At 46.6% G+C, this 25676-nt stretch overlaps 1 protein-coding gene across 5 annotated transcripts in view; it reads left to right on the plus strand.

The window, feature by feature from the left end:
- Positions 1–25676, plus strand: part of GLIS3 (GLIS family zinc finger 3) — a 448764-nt gene that overhangs the window by 412719 nt on the left and 10369 nt on the right. For all 5 annotated transcript variants that reach the window (XM_045468649.1, XM_045468646.1, XM_045468645.1 and 2 more), the window contains one exon: positions 6401–6576. In XM_045468649.1, coding sequence (XP_045324605.1) covers positions 6401–6576 — 176 coding nt within the window. The remainder of the gene's footprint in view (positions 1–6400; positions 6577–25676) is intronic.

A 25676-nucleotide genomic window follows, 5' to 3' on the forward strand; every position in this document is an offset into this window, starting at 1 on the left:
TCATTGGGGGGTTTTTTTTAGATGTTAAATCAGATGTGAAATCCTTAAAACTGTGCTTTTCTTTTTAGGTTTTGAAAAGGATTCCTTTTTTCCCCCCTCTGTAGTTGGCCAACTGCTAAAGCCATTTTTTATTGATCGGTTTTCACAGATGAATTTAAAAACCACCGCAGTTCTCTGGGGGATAACAAATACCTCCCCAAATCCACCATAGACCAGTTTGTATCTATTATTTCTACTCCCTAGCAGCAAATCAATAATATTTTCCGTGTGAATACAATGAAACAAGTTGTTCTGATGCATTCTTCCTTCTTTGGGAGGTCTGTTACCCCCCTGGGGGAGCGGGGGGGAGAACTGTCCAAAGCACATATCAACCAACATTTAATCCACTTGATCATGGAAACCCCTCTTTTCAAAGTATTAACCCCCAACGCGGTGCTAAGACGCTCAGTCCTGTATTGCTGGTTACAGCTGCTTGCATACACAGCACAAATGAAGAAAAGTAAGACGTACTTATGACATGTGCTTAACCTGCAACATGGTCTGTTAGTCAATTTTGTTTGAAGAAATACAGTATGTAGTTGACACAGAAATACCTTGGACTTAGAGACAGGAGAGAGAGCGTTATCTGAAAGCACTGATCCAGTTGGAAAAGACAAAAGGTATAAGCCCAGCTTGGCCATATGAAGAGCATAGCGCCTAACAGAGTGAGTTCACCAGAGCAAACTGGGACACTCATTGCCAAGTTTGTTAAAGGCAGTGGGTTGCTGATCCACCCATCCCCATCAGCTGGTGATAAGGTTCAGAATCTCAGACGCTCACAGGGGTCCCCTATCCCCCTCCCTCACCCCGCCCATTCACCTTGCCCTGCATCTCCACTAGAGGGCATCTTTCCTTATTAGGATAAAGCGAGGTCTGGAGAACTAGCTGTGTGACTGGGCAACCATTTTGTGTCTTTGGGCCTACTTTATGTCATCAAAATAAGGTGGTGCTCCAGTGCCCTTCAGCTAGAACATTATATGATTGTATGAATTTGTGAACTCAGGATACTCTGTTGGAAAACCCAGTACCGAGAAATGAGACTCTTACACAAGGCCACCATATCTGCCCTTAGAACTAGAAAATTAGCCAACTGACCAAATGCCTTGTTTTCTTTGAGCCATGGTATCCGTATCTGAGTAGTCAAGAGAGGAGAGAGTCCTCTAATATTTTTTATTTCAAGAACTCAATAGAAATAGAATGCCGTGCTGGAACCACAGTCTTACACAGCTGTCAAGCACTGGGTATGGGTCAATGTCACAGCTACCTTAAGTGCACGTTCTGTTGAGAGCAGTCCTTCCATAAACATGTATTGATCAGCTGGAAAGAGTCAGACATTCATTCTAAAATACTCTGAGATCTCTGACCTCCCAATTTAAAATTGTTCATAATCTACCCCCAGCCTTCACCTTCCATTCTTGATTTTTCTCCCTGGTACTCGTGTCCCAAGTGCAATGTATAGTTTGCTTATTTGACTTTGTTCATTGTCTGCCTCCCCTCACCAAAATATAAGCCCCACAAGGGCAGGGATGCGGGTCATGTCTTTCGCTGTCCCTAGTGATCAGAATAGAGCCACACACTGGGTCAGCGCTCAGTAAATATCTCTTGGATGAAGAAAGGAATATGTTATTTCAGATTTTACGATCCCCAGTAGAGGCTAAGATTATCTTTACTTTGTACTTGAATTTGAAGCTGGGAGAAGTCGGGGAATTTATTCAACATTACCCAGCTAGTGAGGAACAGAGCCAGAATCCAACCCCAGTGGGTCTTCAGCGATATCTGTCTCCTTCTCCTGCCATCTGCAATTTTTCTGCACGTGAACCTCACTCGTTCTGTGTTTCTCCGTTGGGACCTACCATTCTGTGAAACGATGTAAGATTGTTTCTGAGTACTGTATTTACAGGAAAGATGGCCTCTTTGCTTCTGGCCCACCTCACTGCAAGGTTGGGAGACTCAGTATGAGCCGAGGGTGGGAGCAGACCACAGAACGGAAGGACTGTAACCGACTAGCTACCCCGAACAACCAGACGTTTCCTAAGATGTGTGTAGATACGTAGCTATAGAAGCCTTTTTAAGTCCTTTTTTCCCAGAAGCTTTTTGAAGAGCCCTTTAAAACCTGTTTCCTGCCTGGGTTTTGTTGTTGTTGTGTTGTTCTGTTTTGTTTTTTGGCAGGAGGTTGGGGGAAGGGTACAAACCATTGAACCATGGCTCATGCTGAGGTTACATAAACTCCTCCACTGAATGAGTACAAACGGTTGACTCAGTTCTCTGGTTTGCTTTTGTGTGAAGTGTTTCTGGTAAGCAGTGATGTCTCAAAAAAAAAAAATTCTAGTCCGTTGTGTGCGTTCTGACATTAACAATCTTCTAATGTTTCAAAGAAGAGACTGGTGAGCTGTGTTAAATGGAATCTGTGAAATGTCAACTGTGGATCCACAGCAGGGGGGGGACAGAGTTGGACCTAGAAAGATTTCAGACCTTCTCTCCTCTGGCTCTTGGACACTGCCGTAACTCAGAATGAATTAGAGTGACGTCGTCATCTTGTCCTGACGTGATGGGGGATGAGCTGTTCCATGGGAGGAAAATTGTAAATCACTGCAACTTAGACTCAGCATCAAACTTGTTTATTTTAGCATCAAAATATTTTAATTCCCTGGCTTTGGATTTAAAAAAAAAAAATTCCCTGTTTTGGGCAGAATACTCAGATCATATCCATTGTGGTAGGTGTGTGAGCATGTGTTCAAAAACCAAGGTTGGAAAATCAGCGAGGACACTAAGACAAAGGGAACGTGAGGCCCCACACCCGACCTTCAATAACAGTGAGAACTTTCCACCTTTGGCGTAATGAGCTCCCGTTTAAGTGTGTGTGTTCTTGGTTCTTCACTCGTTTCTGGAGTGAATGGCCTGAAACCACTCAAGTTTCTTGAGTCCTTTTGGCTTTAAGAAAAAAACGTTTCCAGGGCGCCCGGGTAGCTCAGTCAGTTAAGCTTCTGACTTAGGCTCAGGTCACGATCTTGCAGTTCATGAATTCGAGCACTGCGTCAGGCTCTGTGCTAACAGCTCAGAACCTGGACCCTGCATCGGATTCTGTGTCTTCCTTTTTCTTTGCCCCTCCCCCGCTCATAGTCTGTCTCCCTCTCTCAGAAATAAATAAACATTTAAAAATTTTAAAAAATAAATAAAACATTACTGACATCTGTCTTGTTACAAGTTGTCAGTGATTGTTCCAGAAGCTCCCAGGACCTTCCCTCTAACAGAGGGACTTCCCCGCTTTTGCCCTCCTCCCCTGCCCCCTCACCCCTCTGATTTTGATGTGCTTAATTCTAGCCTACCTTGAGCTGGTTAACTAGTAAGCAGGTCTATAAAAATTAAATTTAAATTAGCAAGATTGGGAGAGATTTTTCAATAACATCCCATGTACCATTTTTCAGCAGTGACAAAATTAAATCTATGTGCTGTACTTGAAAATCAATCACATTTACACACTCGTTTCTTACACTGGGCTTTTCCGTGCTGAATTCTTATTCCCTGGTTCCTAGCAATCGTTGGATAATCATAATCACATCTTGTCACTTTTCACCTTTTCTATGTATGCGTAAAAGTTAAGATTTCTGTTGGAGTCCCTTCCCTTTCCAAATCAAGGACTTCTCAAGGTGTTCATTTATCTCAGCCAGAATAGTTTACATTTAAACTTTTATTAGTACTTTATATGAAGGGACATGGTATATTTTAAAATTATGTTAATTTACTGCCATGTAATGTTACTTATTTGAACATGGAGAAAACTTTAGTCAGAATTAGCAAACAGCCAAATGTGGACTGAGTTGAAGGCTCAGTAGGTATATTTTACTCCCCCCCAACGTCTCTGCGATCAGCATTGCTAACACCTTGGTGTAATAGCCCCCACATCTGTCTTCCTTTGCTCACCATCAGTACTTTATGTAATATGTGGTAGTCAAGAGGGCATGGCCAAAGTTTGGAACTTGTGTGAATGAATAGGTAAGAATGACGTATAATTACCGTATAATTATATATTCCCTAGATAGATACATAGATGTATCATTTGTAGGTAGATATATAATCTATGTATAGCTATAGAGTCGGTTTGTGGGAATGTAAATTCTGGCTGACTCCTTAATGGATTCTGTCCTTTTAGTTGGTTGAATTCTCCCCTCTTTATAGCAAGTAATCACAGTTCACCCTATAGCCACATCATCCCTAATTACAGAAAGATGAGATTTTATATTGCTGACAATCTTTGCCTCCTTCCCCCTCCCCCTCTGCCTTTTCTCTCTTTGTTAATCAAACCCTTGTGTATGAGCCTGACTCACTTGCTGGGGGACGGAGGGAAACGGAATCCCTTTCTTCCATCAAGCCTCCAATATCAGGCTCAGACTTCTCCGTACTGTGACTTGTGCCATCCACACATCTCTGCCCCCATTGGACCTCGACAGAAAGGAAAAGCGGCTGAAGCACCAGAGAAAAGACCAGAAAACCATCGAGAGTGTGCCGCGTCTTTTATTCCCAGATGAAGAAATAGAATTAGGAAGCAAGGCAAAGGAGCTCGCTGCCTTGCTCAGAACCAGAACCGAGATGCCCGTGACACAGGTTGTCTTGCAATCCAAATCCTCCCCCCTCTCCCTGAGGGCCTCCTGCCCACGGGGCTCAGGGGGTTGGGTGGTGGTGTGGACTCCGTTTAGCCCTGAAGCCTGCCATCCCACAATTCCTCAGTCCCCTCCCACGACCTCAGACAGCCTTGCCAGACACGTTAGAGACATACTCCCCAGGAAAATCGCCTCCATATGAGGAATCCCGGCCTGCGAGTTCTCACTAGATGTTCTCAGGGCAATGCCAGGGCTCATTTGCTGGCCAGGGCTCAGTGGCTTTCAGAGCCATTCAGTTCAGCACGTCTTTTCAGGCTAATTCCAAGTAGGATGAGACACTTGGAAGATACGTATTTCCCCGGCCCCGGGGCGCTCGGTTACCGGTCTCCTTCAGCAAAGTGAAAATAAGCATCTGACCCAGCCAGCGTGTTTCGGCCTCGTCCAGAGACTTCTCTTCTCCAGAGGTTGGCGAGTGCCAACCCCCCTCCCTGGTTCCCGCACCCCCTTCCCTCACAGCCGCCTCGGGGATTTTGGCCCACGCTTGATTACTGCCGCAGCACGAATGCCCAGGCTGGGCCCTGTTAACTGCCCTGATTCACAGCATTGCAGGTCACTTTATAAATTTGACCGGTTCCGTGTCCCTTTCTACCATCCACGGCCCTACACAAGAGCCCAGCAAAGTGAAGGGACTCATCCTTGGGAACTGAGACGTGAACACCGTGGGCAACCTCTACGGGTCGGCGTAACACAAAGCCTGTCTTTTCACCCGGTGTCAGAAACAACCCACTGGAAGTTTTCAGCTTACTGGGCCTTTTGGGGGGGACTGGCCAATTCACTGCTGACACAGTTTGCTCCCCAGTTACTTTGCGGCTTCATTTCACCACACCGACGGGTTCCCCGGGCCGCCCCACTCGTGACGGCAGTCCGTGGACGCCGGTAAACCTTAACCCTGCACTCGCGGGTACACCTTCCCTTCAGCGCTGGCAGGTCTGAACTGTCATTTGGAACCCAGGGAGTGAGACCCTGCCACTTGCCCCCTTACACTTAGAAGACTGGCAGAAAGCTGTCAGGCTTGGATCTCAGGTTAGTTGACCGTGTCCCCTTGTTTGAACATCGGCACGTCCCTGCTCAGAAAGCTGCCGACAGTTCTATTCCGACTAGCACGCGTGACTGTGAAAGATGTCCCACATCGTGTTCCCGTTGTGCCCTGGGCAGTGTTCTCTACCGCACGCGGAACCCACGCAGGTAGCCTGGGTTCTGGGTCCCCCACTCGACCTTTGAGGCTCAAATTCACGCATTCTTGGCAGAAGAAAATGTATTGTTGAGAGAGGACAGGGTTAGAGAGGCTTACCTCGTGGAACAAAATGTTTATGAGCTAAGTGTAAATGAATCAGGAACATAAGGATCAAATTTCCCCTGAAATGCAAACGAATTTAAAAATTAGCAGGAAAAAAGGGGGCCTGGCAGAAGACGCGCTTTGCATTTCACCAAAGCCAGAGTATTTGAAATGCCTTTGGAGAGGCTTCACAGACCCAAACTGTGACTGCATTTTCCCTTTGTTGATCTGTTTCATCCCTTCAGTATTTCCATTGAGAAGTCAGTGGTTGAAAAGGGGAGAGGAAAGTCTTCACCAATTTCTTTTGAGGGCTTTTTGTCACGCTCTCATCCAGCCACTGTGGACATTAGAATTCAGCTTTGAAGAGTTTGCCTCTGCTCCTGCTTTTCAATGTCCCTCACGCTTCCTCTTACGATCCTTTTCCCAGGTTTGTACCTTCTGCCCCGTCCCCTCACATCAGCCCCCGGAGGGTTCCAGCTGCTTCTTCGGTCATGCAGAGGACGCAGCCCCCCCACCCCCAGCAGCCAGCGGGCGCGTCGCACCTGAAGTCTTACCAGCCAGAAACAAATGCTTCCTTTCAACCAAATGGAATCCATGTTCATGGTAAGTAGGGAGCCGGCCACCGCCTTGAGTCTTGAACGGCGATGTTGTGCTGTCGCTTTTAGACAGATGTCTTGGTTACCAGGGGTGAGTTTCTGTGGTTCTGTCACACACCAGGCTTTGGCTTTCACGGCTTTCCTCTCAGATGTCACCCTTTGGGGCACCTGAGCGGCTCAGTCAGTTGAGCGTCCAACTCTTGATTTTGGCTCAGGTCACGATCTCATGGTTTGTGGGATCAAGCCCAGTGTCAGGCTCTGTGCTGACATGGTGGAGCCCGCTTGGGATTCTCTCTCCCTCCCTCTCGCTCTCTGCCCCTCCTCCACTCAAAATAAATGCATAAAAACTTCAAAAACTTTTTGTAAAATAAAATAGAATGTCACCCTTCATCATCCTGAACTCTCATAGTATTTTCCTGATGTTGGCACTAAGCTGATATAACTTACGACACCCCAAAGTGGTCAGCCCAACATGGTGATCTGTTCATTGGCCGGGAATTCAACACCTCACAGATAGGCCCTAACGACAGCTTCCTGAACAAAAAACAGTCACGTAAAAGGGAACAGGAATGCTTTTGCCCAGGCGTGCCCCTCCTCCCACAGGCCCCATATCCCCAGAGCCTCTCCATCCTTCAAGGCCCAGGTGAAATGACACTTCCTCTCAGCAGCCCTCCCTGGTTTCCTAGCTGGATTTCATCTCTCCTGACTCTGGACTCAGATTGCACGTCACCTGCATCTCTCTGATGGCACTCTTACTCTCTCTGTCTCTGCCTCGTGCGTTACTACTTTGTGAGGAAAACCTGCCTTTACTTCGTCCCCAGGTCAGAATTTTCTGACTCGTTCTTTCTCGGAAAGAACTCCGCACAGTTACTCTGCACGTTGTGAAGATGCATAGATACTTGAGAAGTGCAGAGAGAAAGAAGAGGAGAGAAGGAAAGCAAGAAAAATCATGATGGTGTTCACAAAATGTACAGATCCGCTGTGTAACTTGGAACATACGTGGAGAACTAAGTTTGGCTTAATTTCTTTCTTTACACCAGTTTTGCTGACTCAGCCACCTGTTTCTGTGAACATCCCTAGAGTTCAGATGCCAAGTCATGTAGAGTCAGACCATGCATAACGTTTTGCTTCCTGGGGGCAAAGGGGATACTATCCATTTAAATAAGAGTTTCAACTCCTTCTGAAAACTAGGATTCTCCTCCGTCTGTCTCTTGCTGATTCCTCAATTTGCTCCCACGAGTTCATGACCTGAGCCGAAGTCGGACGCTTAACCGACTGAGCCACCCAGGTGCCCCTCCCTCCCTTGCCTTTATGGGACTCGTTGAGAAGAGGGATAATGTTTCTAGTCTTAGAGCAAGCGTAGCTCTTGGTGCAAAGTAGGCATTTAGTAAATATTTACTGAATAGATGATTGACACTCTCGCATTCAACAAATGCAAAATGAAGCAAGACCCAGCAAATGAGATCTACCTTGTGATTTTGCCCTACCTCTTGGCCAAAGGCTCTTCTTCCATATTCCTCTTCTTTAGTGGAATCATGAATACATCGTCAACTTGAAATTGTTGAGTTGTTTTGTTTTTTTACCTTTGACTTTAATTGTTAAAAATTCCCATGGCCAATCAGAAACTGCTAACAGCAGCCTAAAGATAAATACATATGGTGAGTCTTTCTGGAATAGGTCAGGCTGCGGTTGTGCAAACTGGGAAATCATAACTCTCTCGAAGAAGATGGGCAAGTGGCCCGCTGTGATGGGCTTGCAAAGGGAGTGTCCATGCTTTAGCCACTGGGCCACTGCTGGGAATGACGGAGTAGGCATCCAGACACAGCCTTACTTCATCCTCCAAGCATTTTGTCTGAAAATGTTTTTCTGGAACTTGCTAGGCACGAGCATTGCTCGTCAACTGCTCCTTAGGATGAGGAGAAAATTGATCTAATATTTTTCAAGTGGGTGATACAGTGCTGGGGGCAAGAGGAGGTGCAGAGACCTTCTAAATGAGTTGTAATTATTGGCCGTGCCTTTCAGCTTCGGTTGGATTAGTTTGCTGGGTGACGTCATACAGCATCTTGGTCACGGGGAACTTCATCCCCTAATAAAACTAGGTCTTTAAAAGCCCAAGCACTGTGTCACAGTTGCTAACACAACAGCCACAATGAGTGAGTGTCCTGTCTTTCAAGAAGGTCATGGCTTTATTGAGTGCCGTCCCCCCCCCCCATCCTTTCCGTACTCCCTGCGGTAGGTAGAGGTCAGAGAAAATGTCATCAGTATATTTTTAGAGATGGGAACTGAGACCTAGAAGAATATCAAATGTCTAGGCATTGCTGCCTTCTTGGCAAAGCCCTTGGATGTCTTTTACAAGAGGTGCACATTTCCAAGCCACGTTCTTCATCTACGTGTTTCTAAATCAAAGGCACACCAAAATATGTGTCTGCATCTTTCCATGAGGAAATATATTTGTATGTAGATGCTGTTGCCTTACAGAGAGCCTTAGAATTCAAAGGCCTTTGGTCCTACAGATGTGGATGAAAATGAGGTCCCACTGAGTTTCACTCCCGCCATATTAATTGATACAGCGCTTCGACCTTGTGGGGGGTATGTGTGTGTGTGTGTGTGTGTGTGTCTTTGTTTATTTACTTACTATCAAAGTATGCTTGACATACAATGTTATATTAGTTTCAGGTGTACAATGTAGTGATTGGACAATTCTGTGTGTTACACTGCACTCACCATGATAAGTGTACTTACCATCTGTCACCATACAACATTATTACGATATTAATGAGTGTTTTGTAAAAGGCGTACTTTGAAAAGATGAATAGTATTGCTTTTTCGAGTTCCCTCGCCTGGTGAATGACCTAGGGCTAGAGCTCAGTTTTGTCGATTCTTCATCTATTCTGTCCATTGATAATGCCTTCATGAGGAAGGTGGATAAGGTGTCATTTCTTTTCATGTTTGAGTGTTGATAGCATTTACGGGCGTCTGTTTGGGTGGTATCTCCAAGGCAACTTGTAAGTACATTTTAGTCTTTTATTTTAGATGTAAACAGAGGAACAACCCTTTCCAATCATGTAAGCTTGTTCCTCAGTCTTTTCTTTCTCTTTGGGACCATTCTCTTGCCCGGGCAAGCTTCAGAATTTTGCCTGGATTAGTTGCCTGAGAGTTGATATTTGTACATTTTGTTACGGTGCTAATGGATAATTTCTTTTTCAATGCCCTATTCATTCTAGGCTGTTAGAATGCCATGGGAATTCCTAGAACAGGGTTTTCACAACCCTCCTGCTTCTGGACCCATCAAGGAGAGGGCACATTCAATTCCGCAAATGACATGAATGTCATTTAATCGATGCAGTGATACAGGCAATACCACCACTACTAATATCAAGAAGTACCCGGTTAACTCAGAGGAGGGTGTCAGAGAAGCGTTCCTAGAGGGGACTCCAGAGTAGGCTTTTGAAGATGAGTAGCTCATTGGGTAGGCTGTGTGGGCAGAGGCCTTCCGGGCAGGGGAAAGTGAAGTGCACAGGCAGGAACGCAGACCACAGCATGGCATGTCAGAGAGTAGAGCCAAAGGCAGTTTGTTTGCGGCTGGGAGGCACAGGTTAAGCCTTGGAGTCGAGAGAGGGAGAGGAGGCTGGAAACCAGCAAGAGGACCTCAGGGAGGGATTGGGGCCGTGCTAAGTGTAATACCACTGAGTGGAGAAGCCATCCCGCCATTTTAGGAAAGTAAGCCAGGACATCGTGTGGGGACCGGAACTGGAGAGGTAGAAATGTTACATGCAAACTGCTGGGATTATATCAGACCATCCCCATAGAGCAGCCAAATAACAGTGACCTGAAGAAACAGTCTGGGTCACTCAGGTGCGGCTGGTAAAGTAGAGGAATGATGTCAGAATAGCGCGGAATTTTGTTTGTCCGCCCGCAGTCTTTTCTAGGCAAGACGAGCTGGAGTAGCAAAAGAAGAGGATGAAAAGCCTTCAGCCCAGCTGCCGCAGAGGCGGGAGCCCCTTTAGCCCAATCTTAATACAACTGGAAATGAGCACGACCTTCAGGGCTCCTTCCCCAGAGAGGAGCGCACCTGGCCTCACGCGGCCCCTGGCTACTGGCCCAGCCGGTTCTAGCACCTGTCGTCTCAGTTCCTGCCAGCCCACGTTTCCAGTTGCCACTGTTGTGCATTTTGGAACCACCAAGGAGCCTCCTGCCATCCGGAACTGGCTGCTCCAGTTCCCTCTTGATTATGTTGTTAGTGCTGTAGTTGGAAGCTTTCGTCGAGTTTGAGTGGCCTGTCCCAATCCCAAGTTTTCCCAAAGAGCCTGTTCTTTGTAACCCACGGGGCACAGAGCACGAGACTTTTCTGAGTTTGCTTCTTGTGTTAGAGCAGCACCCCCAGTGTATGGGTTTGCATGACGCCGGGTTGTAGACACTGCTTGGTGCGGGGGTGGCCCACGGAGCCCACGATGTGCCCGCCCCTGCCAGCTTCCGGCTTTGGCATCTGTGGCTTCCATCTGCCTGGTGACAGCATCGGTGTGACGTTCTCTGTCTTGTCCCAGTGTCAGGCAGAGGGCAAGAGAGCAGTGAAGGACAAGCACCACCACCCCCCACCCCCCCGCAGTTCGTCACGTGGCTACCCTCACATGCAAGGATCTCTGGGAGGAAGGCTATTTCGGTGCTATGCCAGGCTTAATAAAATTGCGGTTCTGTTAATGATCTTTATCAGGTAGCCACGCTGCAGGGCCTGCCAAACATTCCCCGGGCCGGTTTTCCGATCTGTGAGATAGAACTGTCTCACAGATTCCTTCACACAGATCGCCTCTGAGAAATCCAGAGTAGAGGCTTTCTGGGGATTCTGCCTCCCAGTCGCTTAGGTCTCTGTGTTTTCCACGGTTTGCTCTTGTTTTCACCTCTGGAATTGCCAGTTGCCAACGCACAGATTTCCATCACACGTGACCCAGTCATTAGATTTCATTGGGAAAACACCACAGAGCTGCCTCCCAGCCCTAGCAGGCTGATAGCAGGGCACTGGCGGGGAGCGGGAGCCTTCTCTGTCCGTCCTGGCTCCTGTGGTTCTCTCTCGTGATTTAGAACCGCCCTGCCTGCTGGCCCTGTAGGAGCTGGCCGGTCAGCTCCCAGACGCTGGTGGCATTCTCCCTCCCCCGTGTGGCGTGGTAAGGCTGACAGCCCCATTGAAATTGACTACACCAGGAAACAAAAGGTTTCCAGCCACCAACAGGCCTCCCGGAACAAAACACGTTTGTAAATGGCTTGTCCTACCAAAATGGCCCAACCATCTTCCAAGCTGAAGAACCCTCAGAGCATTGATATTTAAATGGAATGAGGACGTTTACCTTCTTCCTCTACACTCCCCTGTTTACTTACAGCGATTATGCAATGGCACTTTCCAGAAGAGTCCTATGGGTTACCACCGTGGCTGATCTCATTGCCGGGGGTTAATGTGAACTGTTTAAAGGTTAGTGTTTTTGAAGGCAGAGGGTAGAGACAATAAACATACCCCATCCCACAGGAAATTTAGTCACATCTGCGTTCGTGCAGTTGTGAAATAATACATCGCAAGCCTAGAAATCGTATTGCTTAGAATTTAAGCGTGTGTCACCGCTTCCCCTTGAAATCTCTGGAAAACCAATAAGATTGATTGTAAATCAGATCTTCACCGAGGAAGCTGAAGGAGCGTGAGCTGGTGACGTCTTTCCGATGGTACCATCAGCAGCCCCGATCAGGACTCATTTTTGGTATCAGCCATGAGGTTATTAATGTTCATATAGTCCTAGGGATGGAGTATTAGATCCGGAGAAATTCTTAATTACTCTTATACACTTAATTACTACAGAATTGCCCCAAGAGCAGTTTTCCATAACTAGTACTTGATGAATTCTGACAGTTGTGCTAATTCTGTGAAACAAAAGTTAAATTTAGGTGCGTGTATGGGATGTAGTTGGCACAAAGCATGTTGGGCTTTGTGGGAGGGGCTCTTCATCAGAAGAGCTGTTTGAATGGTTGGTTATGGAAATGAACTGTGAGTAGTCTGTATCTGTAGCTAAGTATCTACACACACGCACACACACATACACACACACACAGATTAAATCCACATACCCATAAGAATAGTTAAGATGACTGAGTCAACAGGGGTGCCTGGGTGGCTCAGTCGGTTAAGAGTCCAACTTCGACTCAGGTCATGATCTTGAGGTTCATGGGCTCGAGCCCTGTGTGGGGCTCTGTGCTAACAGCTCAGAGCCTGGAGCCTGCTTCGAATTCTGTGCCTTCTTCTCTCTCTGCCCCTCCCCTGCTCACACTCTGTCTCTCTCTCTCTCAAAAATAAACATTAAAAAAAAAAATGACTGAGTCAACTAGCCATCACTAAACTAAGTGTGCTCGGGACAGGAACTGTATTCTCATGCAATGTTTTGCCCACAGTAAATGGTCAATAAAAGCCTATGGAATCAATAAGAAGGAGCAAAAGGATGGAGGGGGAGGAGAAGGAAAAGGACTTTTGCCTATGGCTCCTTCAACCGTTTGGTAGAGCCAGCCCTTGGCAAAACCGTGATTAGGAGTCAAGTTTTTGGGGCCCTTCTTTGAGTACTTGTTCCTGTTTTCTGCCCCTCTCTTTACATATCCGGGGCTCACCCAACTTCCTGGGACCTCTCCCTGGAGGAAAGGGGATGGTCCAGTGATTCCCTGACACGTTAAGGTTCGCTTAGTATAGGAAGTGTTCCTTCCCATGAGTCTTGGTGCACCTGGGATTGAGTGTCCGGCAGTGAAGAGGGAGGCAGGGGCCGCCCTGTGAGCAGGGGAAGCCGGGGCAGCCAGTGGAAGAGGTGTTTCGAGGCTTTCCCGTAGGTAAAAGTCCCTTGTTTCCCCAGGCTGCCAAAGCGTTGTTTTCAGTTCTCAAAAGTATTCATAGCCACTAGCTTACATACCCTGAAATCGGTCATATTATCTCAGAAGGGATCACCAGAAGAGGACATTGTGACTCGCCCAAATGATACAGGGAGACAAATAATGAACTGTAGGGGGGTAAAAAAAAAAAAAAAAAAAAAAAAGGAGATGAAAAGAACTTCAGAGTCAGGCGGATCTGCAGGGGGACCCTAAGGACAAGTCACGTGATGCCCCGAATCTCCGTTTCCTGGCTCTTAATAGGGAGGTAGCAATACCTCTCTTTCAGAGTTGGTGTAAGAGTGAGAGACAAATGCCTCGCCCACAGTAGATGCCCAGTTGATTAGAACTGTTGTTGGTTGTTGTGCTTTTTCTGCTGTGTTCCAGATGCTGGGTGCTCCGGATACCTCCACTTGTGTTGTTTAACCCTCAGAATAACGTTAGTAAAAACGCCAACACACCCTCCCCTCCCACGCAAGGCTGCGAGATAAAGCACCTTGCTCTGGGTCACATACCTAGGGAATATCAGAGCCGGTTTGAGGAACAGTCTCACCCCAGTCCCACACTCACTCTCCTTCGGGATGGTGCCCGTGCATACAGTGCTATGGAAGTTTTTAGTGGCTTGGGAATTCTGTCTGTGTGAAGTTTTAAGTGTGGGAGGGTTAATGACGGTTCTCCCAGGGCTCAGCCTCTATTGGCAGTTCAGGGACTATGGTTCGTGAGGGTGGGTGTACGTTGGGGCCCTGGGTGGCTCAGTCGGTTGAGCAGCTGACTCTTGATTTTGGCTCTGGTCATAAACTTGTAGTTGTGAGATCAAGCCCCGTGTCGGGCTCTGTGCTGACTGTAGAGCCTGCTTAAGATTCTCTCTCTCTCTCTCTCTCTCTCTCTCTCTCTCTCTCTCATAAAGAAAGGAGGAAGGAAGGAAGAAAGGGATTGTTTAACCCCATTTTATAGTTGAGGGATCTGAGTCACTGAAACATTATGTAACTTGCCCTAGATTTCTTACTCTCGAAATGGTGGAGCTGGAAACTACACCCAGGACCGTCTGATGACAGTCTGTGCTCTCGGTCAGTGGATATGCGTCTACTGTGGGTATAGGGAAGGGAGTGCTCGCTCTCTGTCCTCACGGGGGCGGGGGTGGGGGGAGCGTTTGCCTCTCCAGCACGTGTACCCCAGGTCACTTGGGAGACTGATTACTAACTCAACAAACCAGGGTTTTTGGTCTCTTAGCACAGTCCTTAAAACACACTTTAAAAATTCTCACCGACTATTTTAAATTAGAAAAGGAAAAATTTACCTGTTCCTTTTTTTTTTTTTTTAAGGTGCTTAGGGTACTTAAGCTTATAAAGAGTTTAAGTTGCCTCCAGCACTGATGAGAGATAATGTCTGTGAAGACAATGACTTTTTAAATGTTTACAGAAATGAAATGTGTGTGTGTGTGTACTTAAATATACTTACACGTATCCATGTGAATACACGCATGCCCTGTTATAAAAATGGGCTCACATTCCGCATTTTATTTTATGACTTACTTTTTTTTTTTTAACTTAAAAATATACATGCTTCTGCTTTCTAGGTATATGTATGTAGAGCAACTCCTTTTGAAAAAATTTTTTTAACGTTTATTTATTTTTGAGAGACAGAGCGTGAATGTGGGGGGTGGGGTGCAGAGAGAGGGAGACTCAGAATCCGAAGCAGGCTCCAGGCTCCGAGCTGTCAACACAGAGCCTGACTCTGGGCTCGAACCCACGAACCGTGAGATCATGACCTGACCCGAAGTCGGACGCTTCACCGACTGAGCCACCCAGGCGCCCCAGAGCAACTCCTTTTTTAAAAAACTATACAGTACCTACAGGAACATGTCATTTTTTTAATCATTCCCCTACTGACAGCCTTTTTTTTTTTTTTTTTTTGCTTTCATTCACAATGCTGTATTAAATCTCTTCATGCACATAAGAGTGTTTACACGAACACTCTCACACACGCTCTCACACACACACACACACACACACAAAGTATCTCTTTGCACGCTTTCTCCAGGAATTATTTCTGGAAGAGAAGTTGCCAGATTGGTGGATGTGCACACTGTAAAGTTGGATAGGTGATGCCATAGATCCCTCGCCAGAGGCTTTGCCGGTTTAGATGCCACCACAGCGCACAGCCCCCGTTTCCCCACCCTAGACATCACCAAAGCATTTTAATTCTCACCAGCTTGTGCAACCGAGTTGTTTTGCTTTTTCCTTTGGCTACTACTGTGATTCAGCAGCTTTTCATTTTTTTATTGAGCTCGAAAGGTGCTTTCATTCTAAGAGGGATGAAGTGGCCATAACTGCTACTTGGGTGTTTCTATTATTTATTGAGCATTTTGCTCACTCTTTCACCCTGCTGGGCAGGCCATGTCACCGGCACTGACGGTTTGTTTTCTTAATTGGAACCCAAAAATGTATCGAAGAGAAGGAAAACATCCAGAAAATTTCCATTTCATTGACTATTGTGACGTTCCTGTCAGTTACCTTAAAAGCATTTATAGAAAAGTGAGGAGCATTATTACAGATACAGGGCTTTTTCATTCTTTGGGGGAATTAATGACATTTTTTTTCCAGAAGCGAATGTTCTGTCTTATATCTGCAACTCATGAAGTTTAGCCTCTCTTTAAACTCAAGTTAAATATTTTCTTATAACTCTATTTTATAGGCTGCTTAGTTGGACTCTTCGGGGATGAACATATTAATGGCAATCTGTGTCTTGTAATTCTTGTATTTTTAGTTGGAATTTTCCTTGTAAACATGGTAAGCAGTTGATGGTTTAAAGAAAGAATGTGAATAGCTGTGGGTGGAGTTTCCTTAAAATAAAGTCGGGGGAGCCAACATCAGGAACATATGGGTTACTGGTAATGAGGCCACTGTGTTTAGAAAACAAAATAACAATGAAACGCCAGAACTGCCTTGATCTGTGCTCCCTCAGATCATCTGGGCTCAGATCATGTTGCAAAACAACCCAGTTTCCTTAGGACTTCTAGGTGGTTTACTTACAATTGTGAGCACCCTTTCTGATTACAGAAAATTTCCCTTTCCAGATTTCCAAAATGTTCTGACTAACCTCTCTATTTCATTCTCCAGCAAGGTCTCGGAGAACTAGACCTTAGAAGATGTGGCCATTGAAGTAAAAACATTCAGACATTTTTCTGGATCATTTAAGTGTAACAGCCAGCCTTTCCCTCCCGCATTCCTCCACCAAACCCAGTCTCTTATCACACATCCCAAAGCACAACTTCTTTTGAGTTGTTAAATTTTCTTGTCACGATGGCCAATGATTCAGGAGATCTGAATGAGCCAAGCATTTACCCAAGGTCTTTGGCATCTGTGGATCTGGGCTGCTGTGGTGTTTTTATTCATACCGGTGAGGTGAAGGACAGTGCCTGCATTTATATTGCAATTTATAAATTACTCTTAGGTACAAAAGTGTTATCAGTAACTGTATGTTATATCAGTTATATCAGTAAGTCATATCAGTAACTATAATGGAAGTGCTCAGTAAGATATTTGTTGGAGGAATCCCTGAATTCTCACTGTAACTTTGTGAGGAGAGTAGGAAATACACTTCTGCCCCTGTTTAGAGATGGAACTCAGAGTAGTGGATCAGGTTCCTTGACTTTGGGATGGTTTCCTAAAAGAGAGCAGGGCATTCTATGGATGGGTCAAGTTACCTAATTCTTCTGCCCAGTCTTTCACTTCCGCATGTTCAGTGGCCTCTCAGGCAGCTGACACAAAAAGGTGGCCTGGAGAAGCACAGCTCTCAGGGCACCTGCACCAGGCCAATCAAACCTTCATCATCTTTGTTTCTTCCTCCATTAAAAAAAAAAAAGGAAATCCATGTTAGAACAGGAGGTCACACTGATGGGCTATTGTGTAGACGATCAGAATCTTTGAGCTTCGTTATGCTCCCTCTCACCATTGGTATTTGCACAGGAGGCTCCAGTGTGGGTGTCATTGACTCATTCTCAGATACTCTGCTCCTGTTATGTGCTGGATCCTCTTTGGGGTGCTAAAGCTATCTAGGTAGAGGGAACAGACACAACTCCTGCCTGTCCTGAGCTTATATCCAAGGGGTGATGTTTGGCAAGCAAAACCTTTGAACTCAGAGAATATTCCTTATGGTCTATGTGTAGGCAAGCAATCATGCCATCTATTTATTCCCTGTAGCTCTTGGCACATTTTTAGATGCTTAATACTCAAAATTCAGGACTTCAGTGTGCAGTGGAATGCGATTGAGCAGGAAAGGAAGGACCCTGTGGATTATACATACCCATCAGAGCATGGACCCCCAGGTGGTGGTGGGAGGAACTCTTTCTAGCCAAAGGAGTGGAGTGGAGACAGCAGGTCATAAATTTCGTGGTCCGGATTAGTAGTCAGTGACCACAAGGTCTAACAAGATAAAAAGGCAAGTTTCCTGGCAGTCAGGTGGAAGGGGGGACACAGATCCTGGAATCCAGTGACGTTCTTAAGGTTTCATAAAGGTAGTGTCCCCTCTGCTATCTCAAACCCACTTATATATATTTCTTTACTGATTGACTTCAAGCTCAGATGTCATCTCAACATTCAAGAGAATAGATTTGGGGGAGGCCTAGTAGTATAGAACAGGAACTTCACTGTGAGGCAGAGGCTCAGCAGGAGAAATACTCAAACCACTGGCACAAGATGGGGCCCACTCTTAGATGAGAGTGCTCGGAAATTGTGTAATCACGGACGTGGGTTCAAACAAGCAAGAAGTCACCTAGTCAGTGGACTGGATATATTGTGGAAATCTGATTACAGCCAGACAACAGAAGTTTGTGTCACAAGATAAGTATGAAGCCCACAGTAAGACCAAGACTTCTGAGTCACTCAGATGAGGTCCCATGATTTCACCTTGACCAAGAACTTAAATATGCAAAAAGGGCCCGGGGGTGGAGAGGGAGGCCATTTTGATCCATATCTGCTGAGCCTATAATCCAAAGTCACTTAAGGGCAGTCATCGTGACTTTATCCCCAAGAGTTCTCAGAGTCCAGCAGAAAGCGCAGGGGACCAGCCCAGGAAAGGAGATGCCCGTCAGAAGTCCTCTCTTCCTCCATTGCAAATGAAATCCGAGCTGTTCTGGGTTTTCCTGTTGGTGTGTTTCATTTGGAAAACTTTCAGAAGGTTAAAAATCATCTAAAGGTGTTCTTAGTACCTCTTAGTCTTTAGTGTAAGAGATACCTTGTTAGACATGAAGATTTCCAGGTGGTTCACCCAGGCGTGCTGATTCACTAGGTCTGCCCGGAGCTGAGCTAGAGCTGATGCCATGGTACCCACTTTAAGAGTCACTGGCCTAGACCCCAACCGTAGGATCAGTGCTCCCTTGCCGTGCTTCCCCAGTCAGAGGTCATCCAGAGGAAGCAATTGGCCAGTGGCGGAGAAAGTCAATACTCTCCAGCTTTCTTCTTCCTCTACTTCCCGGGGAAGTCCTGTAAGCGTAGCACAATCCCAAACGTGCCAAGAGCCAGGGTGGCTCGCACGGACCCCAGCGGGGGCTGCAGCACTTTACCTGTGTCTGGAATCCTCTTCTCTGCCAGACCTTTCTTACAACAGAGCTGGCTTGGATAGACAAAGGCACAGGGGATTAAATCTTCATTCTTTGCCATCCTTTCCTTGTTCTGCTTTCGGCCTGAGTACCCCCGAGTCAGTGGCTTGTGAGCGTTGTGGGGGCAGAGCTCTCCTCGACCAGGACAGATACACCTTTGTACTCAGAGAATGTAGGAGGGTAAGTGGCACCAGGCTGTTGGGACAAGAGGGGCTAGGATTCTCAGTGGGTTTTACTGTTTGCCAAATACTGTCACGCTTACCGTTTCGTGTGATCCTTACAGCCCCTCAGCTGGGGGACATACACCAGCAAGAGGGCGGCCCCCACTCATACAGAAATTCCCAGCTCATTCTCCTTGACCCTAAGCAGTGGCCAAGGTGTTCACGTCACGTGACCACCAGACACAGCGTCCGGATCCTGAACCCTCCGTTCCGGGGCCTCACACGGATCCGGGCTTTTTGAGTCACAGGCAGGTGTTGGGTGTGAGCGGCAACTCATGGGCACCTGGGCCCTGTACCCCATCCATTTGTTCCCGCTGCTTCTTCCCCTTCCTTCTGTGGGAATGATGATGCTGCCACATGAGGACTGTTACCCCCCTTTTAGAAGCAGGGACTTATAGGCTCAGAGGGGTTATGGTTTCCTCCAGGCCACAAAGCCAGGCTTTCAAATCCATTTTGGACTCTCTGGGTCTTTTGGTTTTGAGAGCCTTCACTTTATGTCATCTCCAAATGTTTCATTATCACCGTCAGAATTCACTGAACCATTTTACTATCGCTGTAGCTACCCACACATGGCAATTACAGAGACACATTGCAATTAGTTTACTTTGGCAGCTTATCACTTTGAGAATTTGGAAGCCAGAGGCCACCATGCGTTAGGGTTTTGGGTGGGTTGAGGATATTTTAAATGAAAATGGATGGCGTCTCTGAACCGGAGCGTTCCCTCCCTCCCACCCTGCCGTGTCCCATTTCCCTGGTGCCCCGGTCAGCAACAGGCTCGGCCCACTCCTAGCCCCTTGTTTGGCCCTTTGTGGACATCTCCAGCAGACCCTCTCCCTCTTTCCCCACCCTGGCCCCGAACCCGACTCCGTGGGCAAGAACGTCAAACACCTTGGGTTGCTTTGCGGGGTGCGAGCACAGGAAAGCGCTCAGAATGTTCCGAGCGTGTCTCACTGTGGCATGTCGGCCGGCCGCAGAGGGTGCAGGTGACAATGGCGCCCCTTCTTGGATCCAGTTGGACTTCTCTAAGTAGAAGCTCTCAGCTCTGCACCCCACCTGACCCAGGGCAAGGGGACCAGGCATTTGCTCCGGTGGTCAATATTTGAGCCACGGCCCCAGGGTTCCTACAACAGGAATGTGTCCAATGGGAATTTTAAGGGTTATTATTTCCATTATTTTCCTCTTTCCTGGTACAGTAGCTGCTTAAATGTCAGTCGTAAATAGCTCAAGTGCTTTGCAAGCTGGTTCAGTTCTCAGCCCGAAGAAAAATCTGTCTTCCTCACACAGTCTGTGAGCCGCTCCTAAAGCTTCCCCATTTATAGACTCTGTATTAAAATGAAGAGTCATTTTCTCCACTGCGTCCAGGGAGGAGACTTAGCAGAGTTCTAGCTACATGAAGACCTGAGTGGCATTGATGGCCACGACCAGGAGCCCAAAAGTGACAACCAAATTGTGGAGATTCTGCTTTGAAGAGCAGTGTCATTTTATACTTAAGGGTTAGGAGAGAAAAACTGCTGAAGAATTGTTTGTGCATTCTACAGAACCTAGAAATACTTCTGATCTTATTTCATGGTAATAATAATTGCTCCTGTTTACGAAGGGCCTTCTGCACCCCAGGGAAGGCGATAGATGCTTTTATACGCACTCTCGTATATAATGCTTTCCACAACCCCATAAAGTAGGTATTATTTTAAAAGAAAATGAGGCCCAAGCAGGAAAATAAGGTATCCAAACTGGATAAATGAACACAGCTGGTTAACGGGCCATCCAGGATTCAAACCCAGATCCAAGTTGTCCTTGCAATGGATAGAAATAAAAAAGTGACTAAATCAGAAAATTGGCCAGAAGAAATTTCTAAACTGTTTCTGTTTTTACTTTTGAGGGTTTTTAGAGTTTTTTTGGTGGTTAGGTGATGTTTATTGATTTTTATTAATTTATCCAATGCTTTTCTCCCTATTGAAAGTGTATGTTATGAAATGTTGGTCCAGTGTGAATAAGTTGCCTCTGATCTGGCAATAAGGTACGTCCACAAACGTGGCAAGATTCTGTTTAAACTCATTTGGCCCATGAGCTCAAGTCCTGGTAGTCTGGATGAACCGTGTCAACAAACAGACCAGGGTTTGAGTCTTCGTGTTGTACCTTGGTAGCTCTGAGGATTTTGGCAAGTTATTTTAACTTCTCTGCTTCTTTGGCTCAACCTGGGGACCATGCCGTTAACGCCAAAGTTATTGACAGGATGAAGATTTTCTATACGAAGCCCATAGGGCGGTGGTTGACTTGGAGCAAATAAATATCAGTCCGTCTCCTTCCTTCTGATAGAATTCCCTGACTGGTTGGTGTATCACTAACCAGAGTGTTCTGCAGAACCAGAGTGTTCTGCAAAGCAAGGGAACTGTAAATGAGAAAGCTCTGAACTTAGTAGGAACTAATATGGTGGCCGTGTTACTTCTGTCCATTTGCTTTTAAGATGAAGGCTGGATCCTTGAATAATTCCAAATACCTGGATGTTGGGAAATATTAAAATGGTTGCATGAATTTGCCACTTTTCTCTCCTTTGCGTGGCATCGTATAAGCAAAGTCCTGGTTGTAAACGCAGGGAACGCAACAACTCCTCTGCGTCCGTCTGTTTGTCTCTGCAGTGGGAACATTTGTTCGAATCCCCTGCTTGCTTACCAGACAGGAATCAGCTGTCTACGTGACAAGGAATCCTACAAGTATTCTCCCAAGGTGCCCTGTGAGTCATAAGCGTGTGATTCCCTGGGCCCTTCTTTCAGTAAGGTGGCAGCGTATAAAATCAGACTAATAGGGCTCCTGTGGGGCTTAGTCGGTTGAGTGTCCGACTTGATTTCAGCTCAGGTCACGATCCTACAGTTCGTGGGTTTGAGCCCCGCGTTGGGCTCCGTGCTGACAGTGTGGAGCCTGCTTGGGATTCTCTCTCCCTCTCCCTCCCTCTCTACCCCTCCCCTGCTTGTGCTACCTCTCCCTCTCTCAAAGTAAATAAATAAAAATGTCAAAAAATAAGTAAAATCAATAAAATAAAGTCAGGCTAACGAACCGAGATGCCAAAGATCACGTGCTTGTCGCCTTCCAGGGGCATTAGCAGAGGCTTCCCCCTCTTCTTCTGGTTGGCTTGTGTTATGGGTCATAGAAGGTATTCAAAGGGGGCAGCTCCAGGGTCCTGAGAGAGTAGAAGGAAATGCACGAAGAGCCCTAAGAGAGTTGGAGAAAGAGAAATCAGTTAGGGGAGCCGAAGGGAGTAGGGTCACATGTCTTCTCTGTTTGTCCCTGTCCCTGCTGGTTTGGGCTGTCTCTTTCATGGCCTAGGTTTCATCCATGCCCCTGATCATGCAGCAATTCTAGAACCGAGACAGAAGAAAAAAAAAAAACCCTCCACATTTCCTAAAGTAACCCACAAAATTATAGTCTCTGCGGAAAAATAATTAGAGCCATAAAGCTCATAAATACATAGCTTTCCTTCCACTTGGCTACCAAACAAACTGTGCCACCAAAGGGCTGAGATGCCACCAGCCCTGCCTGTGCCTCCGATACCCCCCTACCCTCCTCCCAGGCACGAATCAGTCAGAGCCACTGGAGGAGAAAGAGTCCCCGGGGCTGGTCCCCAGCAGAGCCGCGGGATGGGCTCCTCGTGGGACCTGCCATCACGAGCCAGGGCCAGACGGAGGGCACAGCTGTTCAAAACTCTGTTGAAAGTTGTGAGAGCATCCAAACTTCTGTCTCCTCTGCTGCCTTTTCTGCTTCTCACCCTGCATGCATACTAGAGAAAAGAGTATACATCCCTTAAAGAAAATGCCCTTTTTATTGTCGTCATACATAGTCTGAAACTATATTGGTTGGTTTCTCATTTATATGTTTCTCTTTCTTTCTCCCTAAAACATAATCTCCAAGACGGCACGTAGGGTGTTTTAGCCAGCATCGTGTATCCAGCACTCAGGTGCTTAGTGAATAGTTGTTGAGTGAAATAAAAGCAGAAAACTGGAAATGCTTGTGTTGGCGGAAGAAAAGGAAAAAGTGGCTTTTGCGGAGTGCCGATAACTGTGTGACATGGGTCCTCTCTTCCAGTCCTCTTGATTTTTTGCTCTTACCTTATCAACTAGATACCGTGAACCCCTTTACAGAAATACCGCGACAGGGGCAGACACACACAGTAATCCGTGTTCGTTCTGGAAGGTCAAGACACAGCCGGCCCCAGAAGCCTGGCCGTGGCTGGCCACAGCAGTGCTTGGCCTGACCCCTGAAACGATGTCCTCAGGTCACACAGAGGGGATGGCCGTCGGCATTATTTCCAAGGGGCCTCACAAAGGATGCTTCTGAGCCTGCTCAGGCCACACCTGGTTGGAGAAGTAGTTCTCAGGGACCTTGCTGTTGCCCGTGGGGGACTGCCCCTATGGGCTGCCTGCCCCTCTAAGCTGTCATCATGGTCAGGGCACAGCTTGCCACAGGGAGGGGTCGGTCTTGACTCTGAACACCGCCCACCCAGCATTTTCCCTGGTGCCCAGAGTTTGGTGGTGCTTCCCACCCTCACCTTCGAGGAAAACAAGAATTGGGCTTTGCAAAGCCATCTGCCACATAAACGAACCCACTGGGTACACAGCTCCCGACACAGAGGCTTGACGAGGTGTAGGCTGATGGTTTCCCTCCCCTTCCATGGGGCTGAACGGTTGGGTAGAGCCTCTGCGTCAAGCTTTACTCCACCATCATGCAGGTGGGATGTTGGGGACCGGCCAGTGCCTGTTGCCGCTCCCAGTGGGCACGGCCAGCTATGTCCACAGTCTGCACGAAAGAAAGTGGGCGACATGTTTCCTCTTCCTTCTACTTCCGAAGGGGAATGTGGCTTGCACCTTCAGGAGAGCTGAAATGCCCTGGAGGTTTAGCTTCGAACAGTGCTCATCCGCCCTCTTGAGGGCTGCAAGTTGGCTGACCGTCGTTCACTTACTTATTTATATATTGGTTTCCTCCACAAAGATTGGAGTGGTAAATCTTCAAGGAAAAGATAAATGCAATAAAGAGTCTAATATATTTCCTATCTTGAAGGCCATGAGTCTAAGAAGCCTTGTCTGGCTTTTATTTAAACCCTGGGTGGTGGGCCATGTGGTTTTCCTTCAGGAATTTAACCAGAAACATTGCTTTTTTCTTTTTTTTTTTCTTTTCTTTTATTTTAAAGTCTATTTATTTTGAGAGAGGTAGAGAGAGCAAGAACACGAACAGAGGAGGGGCACAGACAGAGGGAGAGAGAGCATCCCAAGCAGGCTCCATACTGTCAGCGCAGAGCCCGATGTGGGGCTCGAAGTCCCAAACCCGTGAGATCATGACCCGCTCTGAAATCAAGAGTCGACACTTAACTGACGGAGCCACCCAGGCGCCCCATCACTGGAAACCTTTCTGAAACAAAATGGGCTAACCCTGGGAAGGGCAGATGGCTGTTTAAATTTCAACTAATTAAAATTAAATAAAAGTAAAGGGCCGGTTCTTCTGTAGCACTAGCCCATCTCAAGCTCTCAGTTAGCTGGACAACGAGATACAGGTAGAAAGAGATCGTTTCCGTCATCGAACAAAGACGGCCCTGGAGAACACCCTTCTGTGATCACATGTAGTCATGCAATTCCTCTCGCTTCTGGCTCCTCCCACCCGCCCCACCCCTTCCACTTTGGGAAGGAAACCGACACCCAGCTTCATGGGGCTGATTTGTTCCTTAGCAGCAACAGTGACTGTGAACTCCTGATCAAACCTGTCGTCACAAAGTCCTCAGTGACCCCCATGTGACAAACCGAAGAGGTAGTTTTTTTAAGAATGAAGTTTAGTGAGGGGCGCCTGGGTGGCTCAGTCTGTTGAGCGTCCGACTCTTGATTTCAGCTCAGGTCAGGATCTCACGGTTTGTGGGTTCGAGCCCCGAGTTGGGCTCAGCACTGACAGTGTGGAGCCTGTTTGGAATTCTGTCTTTCGTTTTCTCTGCTCCTCCCCCGCTCGTGCTCTCTAAATAAAGAAAGAAACATTAAAAACGAAAAGAAGTTTAGTGATGCGTGTAGCCCATAGAGAATATTAGGAGAGAAAAGAAAACAAAGCAATATATATAACGTGCCAGCTTTGTGTATATATATATATATCTGGCCATATCTGAATGTGGAAATAAAGTTTTTCCTTTCTTTGTTTATACTGTTCTACATTTTCTAGTTGGTAAAATTAATTTCAAATAATTTTTGTTTGTTTCAAGTTTTTATTTAAATTCTAGTTAGTTAACATAGAGTAATACTGATTTCAGAATTTAGAGATACAAATTATAATTAGAAAAAAAGGTATATTTTTATTTTTTTAATGTTTACTTTTGAAAGAGAGAGAGTGAGTGGAGGAGAGGCAGAGAGAGTGGAGGACAGAGGATCTGAAATGGGC

The sequence above is a fragment of the Leopardus geoffroyi genome, chromosome D4, assembly GCF_018350155.1.
Source record: "Leopardus geoffroyi isolate Oge1 chromosome D4, O.geoffroyi_Oge1_pat1.0, whole genome shotgun sequence".
Classification (NCBI taxonomy): Eukaryota; Metazoa; Chordata; class Mammalia; order Carnivora; family Felidae; genus Leopardus; species Leopardus geoffroyi.